The following is a 14093-nucleotide window of genomic DNA, read 5'->3' as shown; positions in this document are numbered from 1 at the left end:
CTTGCCAAAGAGCAACGCTAATGATGCAGTTAGACCCTTTGCTGCAGCAACTTTGTGCCCAAGCTGAGGCTGGCTGTTAGGGTGTCATGCTTAGGGAGGCCTTGAAACTGACATCCCTTCCTTTTAATTAGGCAGAACCCCACTACGACCAGGATGGCCGTCGCAGTCGGCATGTCTGTTTTGTGTCTACTAACGTACAGCATCTAATTATGTGTGTCTGTATAATTTTGTGTGAGAATCTGCATGCGTAAAACGACCGCGGCAGGATGTTATTTTAATTTGAGCATGTTATTGTTTGTATGAGCAAGATTATAGCAGACATGGTGTCCCAAGTCCTGTGTAATTTAGTCAGTGTGTCACTGAGTACAGTAGAAGTTATGGCTTGAAATATAATTACATTGAACCAGCAGGCTTCTGGTGCACAGTTGAAAATAGGCGGTGTTTATATTTAAGGATAAAAGAGGTGATTAGCCTTCCTAATTTTGTATGAGCACATACAATATGTATTTTTCCTGGGTTTTAGGGGACTGAATTTAGCTGCTGTAGCGCAGGATTAATTGCCCTCCTTTGAGGAATAAAATCCTGGCCTGTCAATGTCCACTAATCCTTTCCCTTAGGAGGGCCATGGAAATAAATCTGATGGCTTTTTATTCCTCTTTCTGTCATCACAGCGATTACTGTGTTCTGGCAGCAGTCTGTCTGGCGTAAGGCTGCTTCTGCTTTCACCAGAGGCACACAAACACACTCAGGAATACACACATACCAGATGAGAACCACTCAAAGTCTGAGGTCGTCTTTGTTTCTGTTTAAATGTAGGATTATCTCTAACCCCTTATATGGGATGCATTGTAGGCTGTGAAAAACGTGAAAAGATGTGAGCTGACTGAAAACTGGCAATATCGAGGGAGGACTTGTAATCGGAATGGGAATGATTACGAAAGGCATTTCTCCAGTTGGACATCCAAATGAACGACCTCCTGATGTCAGCAAACATCATTTTCTGATAACTTTAAATTGATATTTATCCAGATTTTATGTTGGCACGCATCCTAAATGTATATTCTGGACATACTGTGATAATGATTATCATAGTTTACAGCTGGGATTAGTAATTAGGCCTTCTTACAATAATTAATGCTCAGAAAATGCTTCTGGTAACAAAGCGCAAAAGGAAACTTTGAGAAAAACGAACTGATGAACTGTTGCTAATGAGTCCTGTTAAAAAAAAAAGAAATAAAATAACATGAAGCCCTCAAATGTGTAAACTGCACATAATTTGTGCACAATTTGTTCACTTCTATTTTCATTTTTTAACACCAACTAACATTAGTGCATTAAAGTCAATATTTCAAAAATGTATTAATATATATGTTGTCCAATGTGCACAAAGGGTCAATGGGAAAGCACAAGACATGCCGAAAATTGCATAATTTAGAAATTGTGTAATCACATTGTGCCCAGCAGAGCAGCTTGAGCTGCAGCACATGTAGGCGAGTACATGCTAAAGCTGAGCAGACAGTTGTGAAGTCTTTGGTTGTATTCACAGTAAATTAATAACTAGTTTGTTAAAATTCATTTGCTGAATTTTTAATGAACAACAACCCTGTTCAGAATATAAGGAACAGCTTCTGATAAATCAGTATTAGACAACTGTTGGTTAGTGGTTGCTGGAGGTTGGAGGTAGAAGTCATTGTTTAATTGATTGCTAAAGCTTTAATCAGGCAGGCATCGAGACTGGTCAGTCACCCCCCAGCACTGACCAGCCTCCAGAGAAAGGAGGAATGACGAATAGTTGCTGGCAGTCGTAAAGAGGTACCAAAAACCTCCTTGGGATTGCTTTGGTTGTTAGCAGACTGCCTGTAGAGTGGCTCCAATACGCTGACGAACAAAAAACTTGGCTCAAGTCTTCAAGATGGGACTCTCATGTAGTTAGGGATGGGTACCGGTATCCAGTGTCATTATGGCACCGGTTCTGACATAAACGGTAGTAACCAGACCGAAAAGCAGCGCACATTTCGGTGCTTTATTTCAGTGCTTTATTTCAGTGCTTTTTTTCCTGAGATGTCATACACTTTGGATTCTAGCCAATCATTTTACCTTTCCAAGGATAGTAGGCGGGCCCAGGTACGTATGCTCTTTTAGAGCAGAGCTACAGATTAAAAATGCCCAAGGCGAAGCGGTCAAAAGTCTGGCTGTACTTCACAGCAAAAGATGCAAACTCAGCTGCAACAAGTGCTTTAAGGTGATACTGTGCAAAGGAGGTAACACCTCGAATCTGATGAAACACCTGGCGACGCATAGCCTTTTTTTAAAAGCCGAGAAATCACCGTATTTGATAGCTTGCTGCAAGACCGAGCACCGAGCACATCTACCCATCCCTACATGTAGTCTGTGCTTCTTGTGTTAGTTCTAATGAATACCAATAGTTTCTCAGCTCCTGCTCCATAGTGAATCCAAAGACATGTAATGGTATCTTATCGTCTAACTTTCTATCTAATATGCAAATTCCCGAGTTATTACTTGAATAGTGAATTTTGGCTAGACTAGAAATGAGCTCACTATTACTTTAATTCCTTTAGCAGTTTGTACAGATCTTGTAGGATGGTACATAAAAGAAAAACAACAACAAAACCACTGACCCTAATTGCATAGAAACCATTTTTTGCAGTAGAAGAAGAATGTGTGCAAATGGTAGAATATATGACCCTTAATTATGGTGGCGAACCCCCAGTAGTCCCACTAACTGAGGCACCTAGGCTAATCCATATTTATTTTAAATGGGTGCCATCTGTTGGAGTAGGCTGGATGTCAGATGGAAATACCCATTCATAATGTGTGTGTGGTTGTGTGTGTGTGAGAGAGAGAGATTGCAGAACTCAGCTGGGCAGAGTAGTGAGGCACTGATGACTCTACCGCACAGGCGTATATGTTTGCACTCCTGATTTCAGCGGGGTGGTGGATTGGGACAGTGATGGATATGCGTGCGTGTGTGTGCAATTTGTTGCTGGGTTGAGTAACACCGCGGGGATGTAAGGTGGCAGCGCCGTGATGGACTGTTTGTGCGCCTGTGTGCATGTGTGTATCTAAGCACTAGGATACCTTATCTAAGCCAGGCTTTGGTGTTGTGCGAGACGTGTGGAAGAGGGATCGGTTGTTTGTATGACCTTATTCCCTATCTCACTGAGTTTTGTAATTCCTCTGCTGATTTGTCGAAATGAGCCGGCTTGGCAGCGTACAGCGTGTCACTGTTTCTGTGTTTTCTGTTAAAACAAAGCCTGTAAGATCACTGGAGTAGTTAGTATATGTTTTGTACGTGTCTCGGTGTGGATGCAGAGCTGCCTTCCTCTGGACTCCCTGGGCTTCACTTGTCAGTTTTAGTTTGTAAAGGTCTCTTTAACTGTGACCGGCACAGACCCATAAAACCCCTGAGTTGCACACTCTTTGTATAAAAGATGGAAGAAATGCCACTCTGAAATGGGCCACACTGCATCGCCTTTTTCCTTGGGAAAGAAAAATTCTCTGTTTGAAAGAAAACCCATGGGAAAAGTTGGGTTGCTCAGAGTACAAAGGGTTTGTTTATCTCACTATTGTATTCTCTGTGTTGCAATTTATTCTTTAAGACTACAATTTGTTCCCATCTAATGATGCTCTTTGATAATGGCAGTCTGAGGTGTGGGGGTTAAGAAGATTAAAAGCCGTGTTTCCTGTTTTTTTCCTCAGCGAGGTGACAGTTCCCTCCGTTATCATCCTCAACACATCCAACGAGCAGTACTTCCTGCCCAGTGAGCCGATCGAAAGCATGGAGCAGCTGGTCCAATTCATCAGCAGTGTTCTGAACGGTTCTGCACAGGTCCAAATCCTTCCCTCTCCCCTCCCTTGCCTCCCTTTCCTGCTTTCTGTTTATGTATTCAGCCTGGTGTAGCCTTCGCTCCCCTTCACCTTATGTTGTACTGTTGTAATCACACCAAATCTTCATTAATCAAGCATGTTGCCTTGCATTTTAAGTCCCCCACTCAGAAATTTTTTTTTTTATCAGATGAGATATTTTTCCAATCTCCTTTTTGCATGTTTAGATTTCATATTGCATTCCCTTTTGAATAGATTATCTGCAATAATTCTATGTTCTGAGCCAAACACTGAGATTACTACATGACTTTGTATTGTAGTGTGCGCACTAATCTGGAAAATAAATGTCATCGTTCTCTCTACTCTACGCTAAAGTCACCAGATGTATGAAACCATAAGCCAAACACCCAAAGGTCTTTTTCCTTTTTCCGAGAATGGTCTGGGCTATTTTTCGCCTGGCAAAACAAACCACCCTCCCACCAAATAAACAGCAACAGAAACCACCATGTTTCTGCAGTCCAGTTTTAGCCAAGCCCCGGACAGTTTCAGCCTCTACACGTCAGGCTCGTAATCTCAGCCATGTGGTGTCTCAGGGCCCGTTTGTCCTTCATGTAGAAATGCACCAAATAAAGTTTTTGCCCCACAAAAAATGTTACCATAGAATAGAAGTGGATTTCAAGGATTTTCTTGTGGAGTGTAGGGAGCTTTTTTGCTCCAAGCATGATCAAGTTTTGTGAATCTTTAATGCTTTTTCAATGGAAGTATAAAAAACATGAAAACTGGGTGTGTTTTTTGTGGAATTCGCCTCCTGTGAAGCATGAACCAGCCTCAAGAACAGAGTTACCTTAGCAGTCTGTCACATCGCTACACCTGGTTTTCATGGAATAATTATTTTATTTTTTTAAACTCACTGCTGCCATATTTAAGTCCTCGTTCCTTTGCTTCGTTTCAATTAAGAAGAAAAAGCTACAACTTCTTTATATGTTGTTTTTGCATAAGGATGTCTGATACCTTGCGTAGTTCTCATGCAATTTGTGCTTAGTCTGTTCAGCAGCTGCATCCACAAAGATTGTCTCATACCCCACCTTCAGCTTATTTCCAGAAGTCCTGCTTAGTTGGAGCTCACTAATTGGCCATCCTGATGAATTAGCATCAGGACAAATCACTCATTGGCTGCCCCGGTGCTTTTTGCCAATAAATGAGCTCAGATGGAGCAGAACTGCTGCACTGTGAGCAAACTAGAGTCAGGCACATTAGATAATTTTGTGCAAGGAAGCGGTTAATTAAACATTATTTAAAATGTCTGAAATGTACTAAGCACATGACTGGAGAACTGAAACCTGGATATTTCAGTCTGTGTATAGTATGTGTTGCTGTTTGCGAAGTTTTTATTGATTTATTGATTGTTTTGTGGTTTAGGGAATGCTTCCAGGTAACTGCATCAAATTGTTGTTGCCAAGCTGGAGAGTGCATGAAACCCTGCGCATGTCCTATAGAACTGGGATAGACTACACGTAGTAGCTTATCTGTGTCCATTAAACTCTGTCTTCCTGCAGGCATATGGAGGTGACGGCATCATTCAGAGGATCAAACGTGTTGCCTTTGATGCCAGGTCCACCATTATGGTAAGTTGGTGAGATTTCAATCAGAGAATATTGCCTAAGCAGGATGTAGCTCAAGTTCAAAGTGAAATGAAATACAAAACATCATCTAAGGCTACGTTCACACTGCAGGTCTTAATGCTCAATTCTGATTTTTTGATCAAATCCGATTTTTTTGTCTCCTCGTCCACACTACAAATAAAATGCGACAGCAAACGCGCTCTAGTGTGAACGCTCAAAGCGGCCCGCATGCGCAAAAGAAGATGTCACACACAACGCGCTCTGTTTAGACCAAGAACAAACAGTATTGTTTGACTGATGGCCGTTAATATAAAGACTTCGGACTTTACGTTTCCCAATTTTTGCTTTAAGTTATTTTGTTATTTACATAATAATGTAAATAACCTAATAATGATCCTTATTGCTGTTTAAGAGAGGAGCGGTGCTTCAAAGGATAGCTGCAGATTTCTGTCAGAATCTGCAGATTATACAGTACAAATAAAATGTTTACGTTGTCTTCCCAACAGTTTCACTGACATCTACACTGGATGGCTAGGAAGCGTTCGCGATGTCTTCTCGGGCGCTGATAATTGGCTTCAGTCTTGTGTCGGTGACGTAAAAGGCGGATTTAATGCGACTTGACCGTTCAAACAGCAGTCGCTTTCTAAAACATCGGATATGTATCGGATTCAGTACCACATACGAAAGTGACCCAGATCGGATTTGAAAATATCGGATTTGCGCCGTTCACACTGTCATAGCATGATCGGATATGGGTCGCATAGGGTCAAAAAAATCGGATTTGATGCGCTTTCGCCTGCAGTGTGAACGTAGCCTAAGATTTCCACCAAAAAGCAATAAATATGTACAAAAGAGCGTAAAATAATTCAGTCTGCAGGATGTCTGCATCAAGTGTTCCTCAGGACTGAAGAAACAATATGACTAAAATTCAATCATGTCTTTTTTGTGCCCTGTTCATGAAGAATCAAGCTCCAAAACTATATTATTATTATTATTATTATTATTATTATTATTATTATTATTGTTGTTGTTGTTATTATTTCGTTGCATAGTTGCATTCCTAAAAATGAATTTAAGTGGTTGAATGTTATGCTTCATTATTATGCTGACCTCTCAGAGGGACTCGGTATGCCGGCTGAAATTTGGGTATAAAACTGGTAATTCAGTTTATTTAATAAATAACAATACATTTCTGAGATTTAAACAACCTTTTGACAAATTTTCTCAGTTTTGACAGACGGTATCGTAGATTTGTATTAAAGTTGACTTAAGCATACAGTGGCCAAAAGTTCAATATTTGCACTGCTTTGGTTCTGTTTTGGTCTCCACCACCTTCATGGGGAAATGTGTTTTTCTGTGTTCACCAGCTAATTGTAACTATTAACTAATGGCTTGTATACAGTTGGAACAATGTTCTGTGGGTTCTCACATTACATACAACACTTACTGTTTGTCAAATAAGAGTATTGCAGATGATTATCCAATCTAGCTTTCAAGCTAATATTACTTCAGGGTAATTTTACTATGCGACATGCTACTCAGAGGACGCTCTCCTGTTTAAGGATACCAGGCTTCACCTCTACAATTAAAGCGCAGCATTATCGTGCTGCACAATATCAAATTGCCCCTGTTATGGAATAATATTCTTGCTGTGTTTCAAAATGTGCTTCACCTTGACTGCGTTTGCTAAATTAGGGTTAATGCTCTGTGTTCAAGCTGCTCTGCAACAATGTCAAACAAATGCCCCTGTGCACTCCACTTTTCCTCTTTGAGGAAAAACAACATTTAGAGGACAAGATTGGATGTACAACTGAGAATATGCAGTACAGGCAGTAAACAGTCCGTAGGGAGAGGGGGGGAAAAAACAGCAGAGCAGATGGAGGTGGAGTGTTGAGGGAGGAGAGGGTCAGGCGGCTGAACTTCTCCTCCTTCTTTTACTCTAAGTAGTTGGTTCTTTTGGGAGAACTAGTGTTTATTTTACCAAGGGTGTGATAGGAATGTAAATACAGCTGTGAATAATACCTCTCAGCAGGCATGGTTGAACTTTAACCACGACTAACACTCTGCTCCGCCCATAACAGTGTCCTTAAAGCCATGTGGAGCATGTCTAAATGAGAATCGCATGCTTTAATGTTAGATTGAAGTAAAGGGTTTGACTTAAAGCTCAAACGAGAGCTTTTTAACAAGATATTAATTGAAGGTTTAATTCTTCGTGCGTCAGATCAGGCTTGACTCTCGGGTTATTAAATGAAATCAGTGATAAAGTAAGCCAGATGAGCAATGGGTAAACGTTTCAGTGCAAAAGAAAAGCTGTATTTCTTTGAGCTAAAAAAGCAACAATGCAGGATCTTTATTTGACTTCTTCTATTGGCTGCTTAAAAGTAAAAATCTTGTGTCAAGGGTCTGACTTACATCTGTAAGAGAAATGAAATGTGAGACTTGTGCTTTCCTAAATTTAGCAAGCTGGAAGTATCACCAGTCTAGTTTTGCTTACAGTGACATGATATAATATAGAGGAGATAGGCAACAGCCATCACCTTGCCCCTAGAGAGCCTATTTAAATTCATGTCTGACAGGAGCATGAAGAAGCAAGCGCATTAAGCCCAATGAGTCATAGCCAGCTGTGTTAGCATAGCATGCCCATCCTTTCCCTCATCCAGCATCACAGAGCACCGGCAATTACCATTCCTCTTCCTGTGGCAACGACTGAAGGGAACGTGAGTGTTTCTCTTCTTCTCAGCTCAGTGGCTGGCAGGAGTTGGGACCGAACGTGCCCTTTTAGGTGGATTCTCTCTGATGCAGTTTGCTACATTAAGATCATCTGAATTGTGCTTCACGTGTTCCTGAAAGAAAAAAAAAACAGATTTAATTACACTGGAGTGCTTAAGAAATATTAGAAATAAATTGTATCAAAGTGGAAAACATGGATGTGAAATGAGGGGTGCCTTAATTATTACCAGAGAGCAACTTGTTGGCTCTGCGTGTTTACTTTGATTTTTCTCTTAAGTGATCCTCAAGGATAAATGTAGTTGTTATAAATGTGCAAATTTGTCACTAACGCTGGTTTAATTTAAAATGAAAAGGTTGTAATTAGGATGGAAAGCACAGTCTCGACAAATGTAGCGTCCACAGAGGTTTGCGTCACGTTCCTCCAGCAGCTTTTTGCTCATTTCCGTTTCATCTTCGTCTCATAAGCGAGATTAGCCAGCTTGTGACCTGTAGTTACCTATAGCATCATGCTCTGTGCAGGTCTGCAGAGATTTACATTCATATTCATGGAAGCATAATTTCGGCTTTAATGTGCTCGCACGCACTAAAGCCGAGGGAGGTGGGAGGTGAGCCCGTAATAAGCAGGGCAGTGTGTGTGCAGGCAGTATCTTCAAAAAGACTAGTGCGTAACGGTGGGCCTGTGCTCGTGTTTGATTTTTCTTTATTCATCTTAGTTGAGTTTGTAAAATGAGAAAGTAAAAGAAACATGAAGGATGTTCGATTGAAGGCCAACGCTCTCCAATATGGTCATTTGGTGTAAAACAAAACAAGCGGCACAGCAGACGATACAAATAGTTTAACACACTATAAGCATCTGAAAATTACAGGACAGAAGTGGAATTAATACTAAAACATTAAACCCTGCGTGAGTGTATGGAAATGTTTCAAGACCAGCTTTTTAAAAACTTACACAACATGTAGTGTAAATGATAGAATACATGAATAAGTTACAAACTTGGCGAAAAAGTGTTTTGATCTGCAGATCTGATTTGAATTTGCTTAACTTTCTGCAGCTAAAGGCAGGCTCTTTGCTACTACAAACGCTGGTTGTTGAGAGCAATGTGATGCTTTTATGGGACTGGACTGAACAGGTTGTGTTACAAGTAAGCAAGTCTCAGTGTGTGAATTTAAGAAACTGCAGCACTGACTCATCGTGGGACCTCTGGACCACAACTGAGCTTTAGGGTCTTATTTATCATATTTCCTCCCTTGTAGTCTCCGATAATGTGTGCACATGTCAAAGTACATGTGGCAGTTTCATTATATTTTGCCCCGAGCTCATAAACTAACCATCACTCCTACTAGCTCTTAGTCGTGGTAGACAGACAATCGGACCGAATTGACATTTTGCTGGATATTGATTTAGCCTGACATTTACCTCTTGTTAGCAGATTGTTTTGTCTTAAGCAGTCCTCATACTCACTTGACATCCCTTTTACTTTCCTTTTATTACCATTTGCTAGTAGTGTAGCTGGTTATTTCTGCGAATGACCTCAGATTACTGTGTACAGATGTATTCATTTTAATTTTTACTCCCCATTTTCTTGTCTGTGTCATGCGTGGATCTTGCTGAGAAGCTAGCTGGATTTCAGATTTTTTTTCCCCATAGAAAGGAAAACAAAATTAATCCTGTGAACGATGATCAGTTAGTGAAGGAAGAAAAAATCAGATTTCTTGGATAATATTATTGTTTGCACATAAATGTTTTGACTGACAGACAGACATACAGATAGATCAAGAGCATGGTGATGGATGAGACCATTAATGACAAGTCGTTCGCCAATGAGTGTGTAGATTTGAACCAAATCTACACACTAAAAATTAGTTTTTATTCAGCATGACCATAAATGGGTGACTGAAAGTGTTCACAGACATCAAGACAGATTTTTTTTTATATATAGACTTCTATAGGGCCAGGACTCTATTTGCAACCACAGCTGTCGCCATCTGGTGCACGTTCAAGACACTTCAGCATAATTTAATTTTCCATATTAACTTCACAATATATTAAACAACACTGGAAATAGCGATTGAGTAATTAGAAACCTATCTGGAAATAATTCTCACTCAAATTTTTAAATCAAATGACAAACAATGATCACTTCCTCGTGGACTTCTGTTCTGTGAGACCTTTCGAAACCAGAGAGTTGCCCCCCCAGCTGTTAGAAACAATGCAAGTTTAAGGTACGCTGTATGGATACAAGTATTGGGCCACACCTCTAAATCACTGAATCCAGTTGCTTTTCGACCTGTTGCCACAGGGGTATAAAATCGAGCTCTTGGCCATGCTGTCTGCTTTTACAAACATTTGTGGAGGAAGGGTAATCCTAATGCGCTAACAGAGTTTGAGTGTGGTACCATAAGAGGATGCCACTATTGCGAAAAGTTATTTTGTGAACTTTCTTCCCTCATAGATATTCATCAATCTTTTATTTGCAGTTAATGGTGTTTAAAGTGGTGTTTGGTTGCTGAAAGATAAAACTAAGGTTATATATTTTTCTCTTGTATTTTCTCACTGGATTATTTCAGTGTTTTCCTCAAGTTACTGTATTAGTGTCTTTTACAAATTTGTCTCCCTATACTCTCCCTCACCCCTCGTGCTTCGCGTTCTCAATTTTCCTTTCATCTTTCGCTGTCTTCTTTCCCTCATCAGTCGGTGTTTCGCAGCTCTCCACTGCTGGGCTGCTTCCTGTTTGGCCTACCGCTGGGCGTAATTAGCCTGATGTGCTATGGCATCTGCACAGCTGAGTCTGATGACGGTTCGGATGACATAGATGCGCCGAAGAGAGAGGGCCTGACTGACGAGGAGGAGGAAGAGGAGGAGGAGGAGAGGCAACGTGCTGCGGCGCTGGAGGGCCCAGAAGAAGAGGATGAGGACGTTGGAGAGAAGGATCCTGAAGAGAAGAAAACCGATTAACACAGGGGCACCTGCTGGATAGAGGATCATAGGCCTAGTCAAATGCAGTGACATGAAACTCAAAGACATATCAATGTGTTACTGTTGTGCTTTGTTTTTCATCTCACTTCCCCTCAGAGCCCCTCTACCACAGACTATTCTTCCATCTTTGAGTTCTTTGTCTGCGTGTAAGGTCGGCTGCTTGGCGAAGCCACTGAATTATGTTGAAAGCAAACAGCCTCTTTAATGATGGAGTGTAAACACTGTTCACATGAAGAAGGGATGGCTGCGAACCAAACATACCATCTTATTTATTATGATTCCAACCAACCAACCAGTGGTTAATTCCATGTGACGTGTGACACCCTGATTTCATAGGTCAGTGTCTTGAAACCACTTTTTTTTTGTCGCATACCGAACTATTTTTCATTTTAATTCTCATTTTCTATATTATCCTACAGTAGTAGAAACTGATTGATGTTGCCTTTAAATTTGCCCTCAATCCATTGTGTAGGCTTGTGTATTGTTATTGACGCGTGTAGAATGAAAAAGAAGTGCCCAACAAGGAAAATCTGCCATCGTTGAAATGTGCAGTTTTTGTTTTTAATTCTGTGTTATTGCCTAAAAATATTTCTTCTTATAAAGGGTTACAAAGTGCCCAGACAGTTCTGCACTTCACCGCATTTCTCTGTCAGCCATCTGCTGTCATTAAGAAAGACTGGGGACAATAATCGGGATCACTCGCTGTGATACCGACACACGGCAGATGGACATTTTTAACCCATTTCCTTCCAACATGACCAACTGGGTAAAAACAAATAAAAAATATCCTTATATAGACAGGTTGTACCTGTCTAGCAAAAGCCATAACATGCACCAGTAGCTCCTGTGGATCTTAACAAGTCATATTCCTCAGACAGACAAGCTCTGTCTGTTTCCATATTTCAGGCTATCCCCCATCACCGGTTTCTATATTCAATTCATTTGACATTTGAAGTTTACATCCCAATGCCCTGAGATGTACACAGAGCATGTAGAACATTAGGATTGTCTTTATGCTGCTGAGTTGTTGTTGTTCTTTTTTTTTTTTCTTTGTTGGTCTCAAGGCATAGAGATCCTGTATACCCTCTCCTTGTGACTAAAGTGTGTGTAATAGCTGAAATCAAGTAGGGATAATGGATTCCTCCTTAATTCACCAGACCAATCTATTTCATAAAAAGACAGAGTGTTCCCAAAATCCTCTACACCCAGTGTAATAACATTTTCATGAAAATTCCACAGTACAGTGCACCTTACTGGATTTAGGGTGCAATGAGGCAGAGACCTCAAAGCATCTGAAAACACAACTTGAATATCTGTAAAATAGATTCTTACTCTCAGCTGGTACGGCGAGTTACGTGGCGTCCACCTTTTCCAATAAAGATCAATTTTCTTCAATATAAGATTTTCTTCTTGTTTTTTGCCAAGAGTTAGAGGACATGGTTGATGCTGCTGACATGTGTCTACGTCAGCAGGTAGGCAGCTTATAGCATAAAGACGAAACTGGGGCCGCGCTCGCCCGGCTCTGTCCAAAGAGCTGCCTCAGAGCTCCTTTAAAAAGCAGGAATAACAGTAATTTCACCATTCGGTTCTAGTTCAGTAACCCATTCGACTCAATATAAGCACACCTTTTCTCTTTTAAAAGAAAATTGTTATTATCTGTGGTTTACTGTGAAGCTGCGCTAAAGGAGCCATGCCCTCGCCTTGCCTTCTGGTCTGTAGTTGCCTACCACTATCTGCCAAACTTCCCGTTAGGGTTTGAATTGAGTTTGTCACATTTTATTACAGGTTTGAAAGATTGAAATAAAGATGGTCGTCTTTTTTTCTTGCTCATTGGAATTTCTTTCTTTTTTTCATCATGTAATGTCGGGTTGTTAGGTTTCCTTTTTTGTTTTTTCTTTTAGGTCTGTCAATCTTCCAGCTACCGTGCTGTGCAAAAGTCTTGAGCCGGTCCTCACATCTTTGTTTTACTTCCAAGCGCCAGAGTTATTTAAATTTTTAAAAAGTGGTTGTGAGCAGTAGTTCTCTGGGCTTTTTGAAGATCTTGGACATGATGCCTTTTCCCCTCAGCAGTGTGGGTAGGCGGCGTGGACATTGAGTTTGTGAATTTGGTAACTCGAGAATGAGGTGAAATAGGAGCTTCAAGTTGATACCAAAGGTGTATCTACTAAAAGCCTTGGACAGGATTAAAACTCAGTGACCTAGACCTCAAAGTCAGAGGTAAATTTCACTGAGAACACAGTAAGATTTTCAGTTAATGCCATTGGTGAATGTCCTAAAAATTTTGGATGTGTCTCAGGGACCTTGATCTGAAAGCAAAAGTAAGTTTTCTGACCATCTTGTGTATGCAATAACAAGATGATGTAGGATTTTGTAATTGATACTATAGGTGGCTGAGGGGTAGCAGTATCACAGTATTTCAGTATAATGATTTTGTTTGGTAAGCTATGTAACTGACCTGTTACGGTTAACAAGGCTCCTAACTCAAAGAATGAACCAGTGCCAGGTCTACACCAACACATACCAGACAAAAAACAGTTGTAGGTGCTTTGTTAGTAGCAGGTTGTCAGAAAAACACACTGAATATCTTTATCTGCATGTATGAAAAATGCCAAAGATGACAGAATCTGACAGACATAAAATAGTAATTTTGTACAAATAAAGTGATTCCCAAAGAGTTATTAATCAACAATTGGCAAATCACAACACATCTACACTGAAAAAGAAATGGCAGCAGGTGTTGCTTCTGACTTTAAACCCTGGTAGAATAATACAAACTCCTTATGTTCTGTATTTCCTTCTGTACTAATGAATAAATCACTGCACGTATTTTCTTTGGTAAATGGCCTGTATTTATATAGCGCTTTACTAGTCCCTAAGGACCCCAAAGCGCTTTACATATCCAGTCATCCACACACTGG

The 14093-nt window shown here is 40.5% G+C and overlaps 1 protein-coding gene across 1 annotated transcript in view; it reads left to right on the top strand.

Moving 5' to 3' along the window:
* Positions 1-12994, top strand: part of tmx3b (thioredoxin related transmembrane protein 3b) — a 37035-nt gene extending 24041 nt beyond the window's left edge. Inside the window, exons 14-16 of the mRNA XM_082546214.1 lie at positions 3721-3850; positions 5403-5471; positions 10891-12994. Coding sequence (XP_082402340.1) covers positions 3721-3850; positions 5403-5471; positions 10891-11154 — 463 coding nt within the window. The 3' untranslated portion in view covers positions 11155-12994. The remainder of the gene's footprint in view (positions 1-3720; positions 3851-5402; positions 5472-10890) is intronic.
* The last annotated feature ends 1099 nt before the right edge of the window (positions 12995-14093 follow it).

Source organism: Aulonocara stuartgranti (assembly GCF_965226115.1).
Source record: "Aulonocara stuartgranti genome assembly, chromosome: 9".
NCBI classification, from domain to species: Eukaryota; Metazoa; Chordata; class Actinopteri; order Cichliformes; family Cichlidae; genus Aulonocara; species Aulonocara stuartgranti.
Note: the sequence above shows the minus strand (reverse complement) of the source record. Positions and strands in the feature narration are given on the sequence as shown.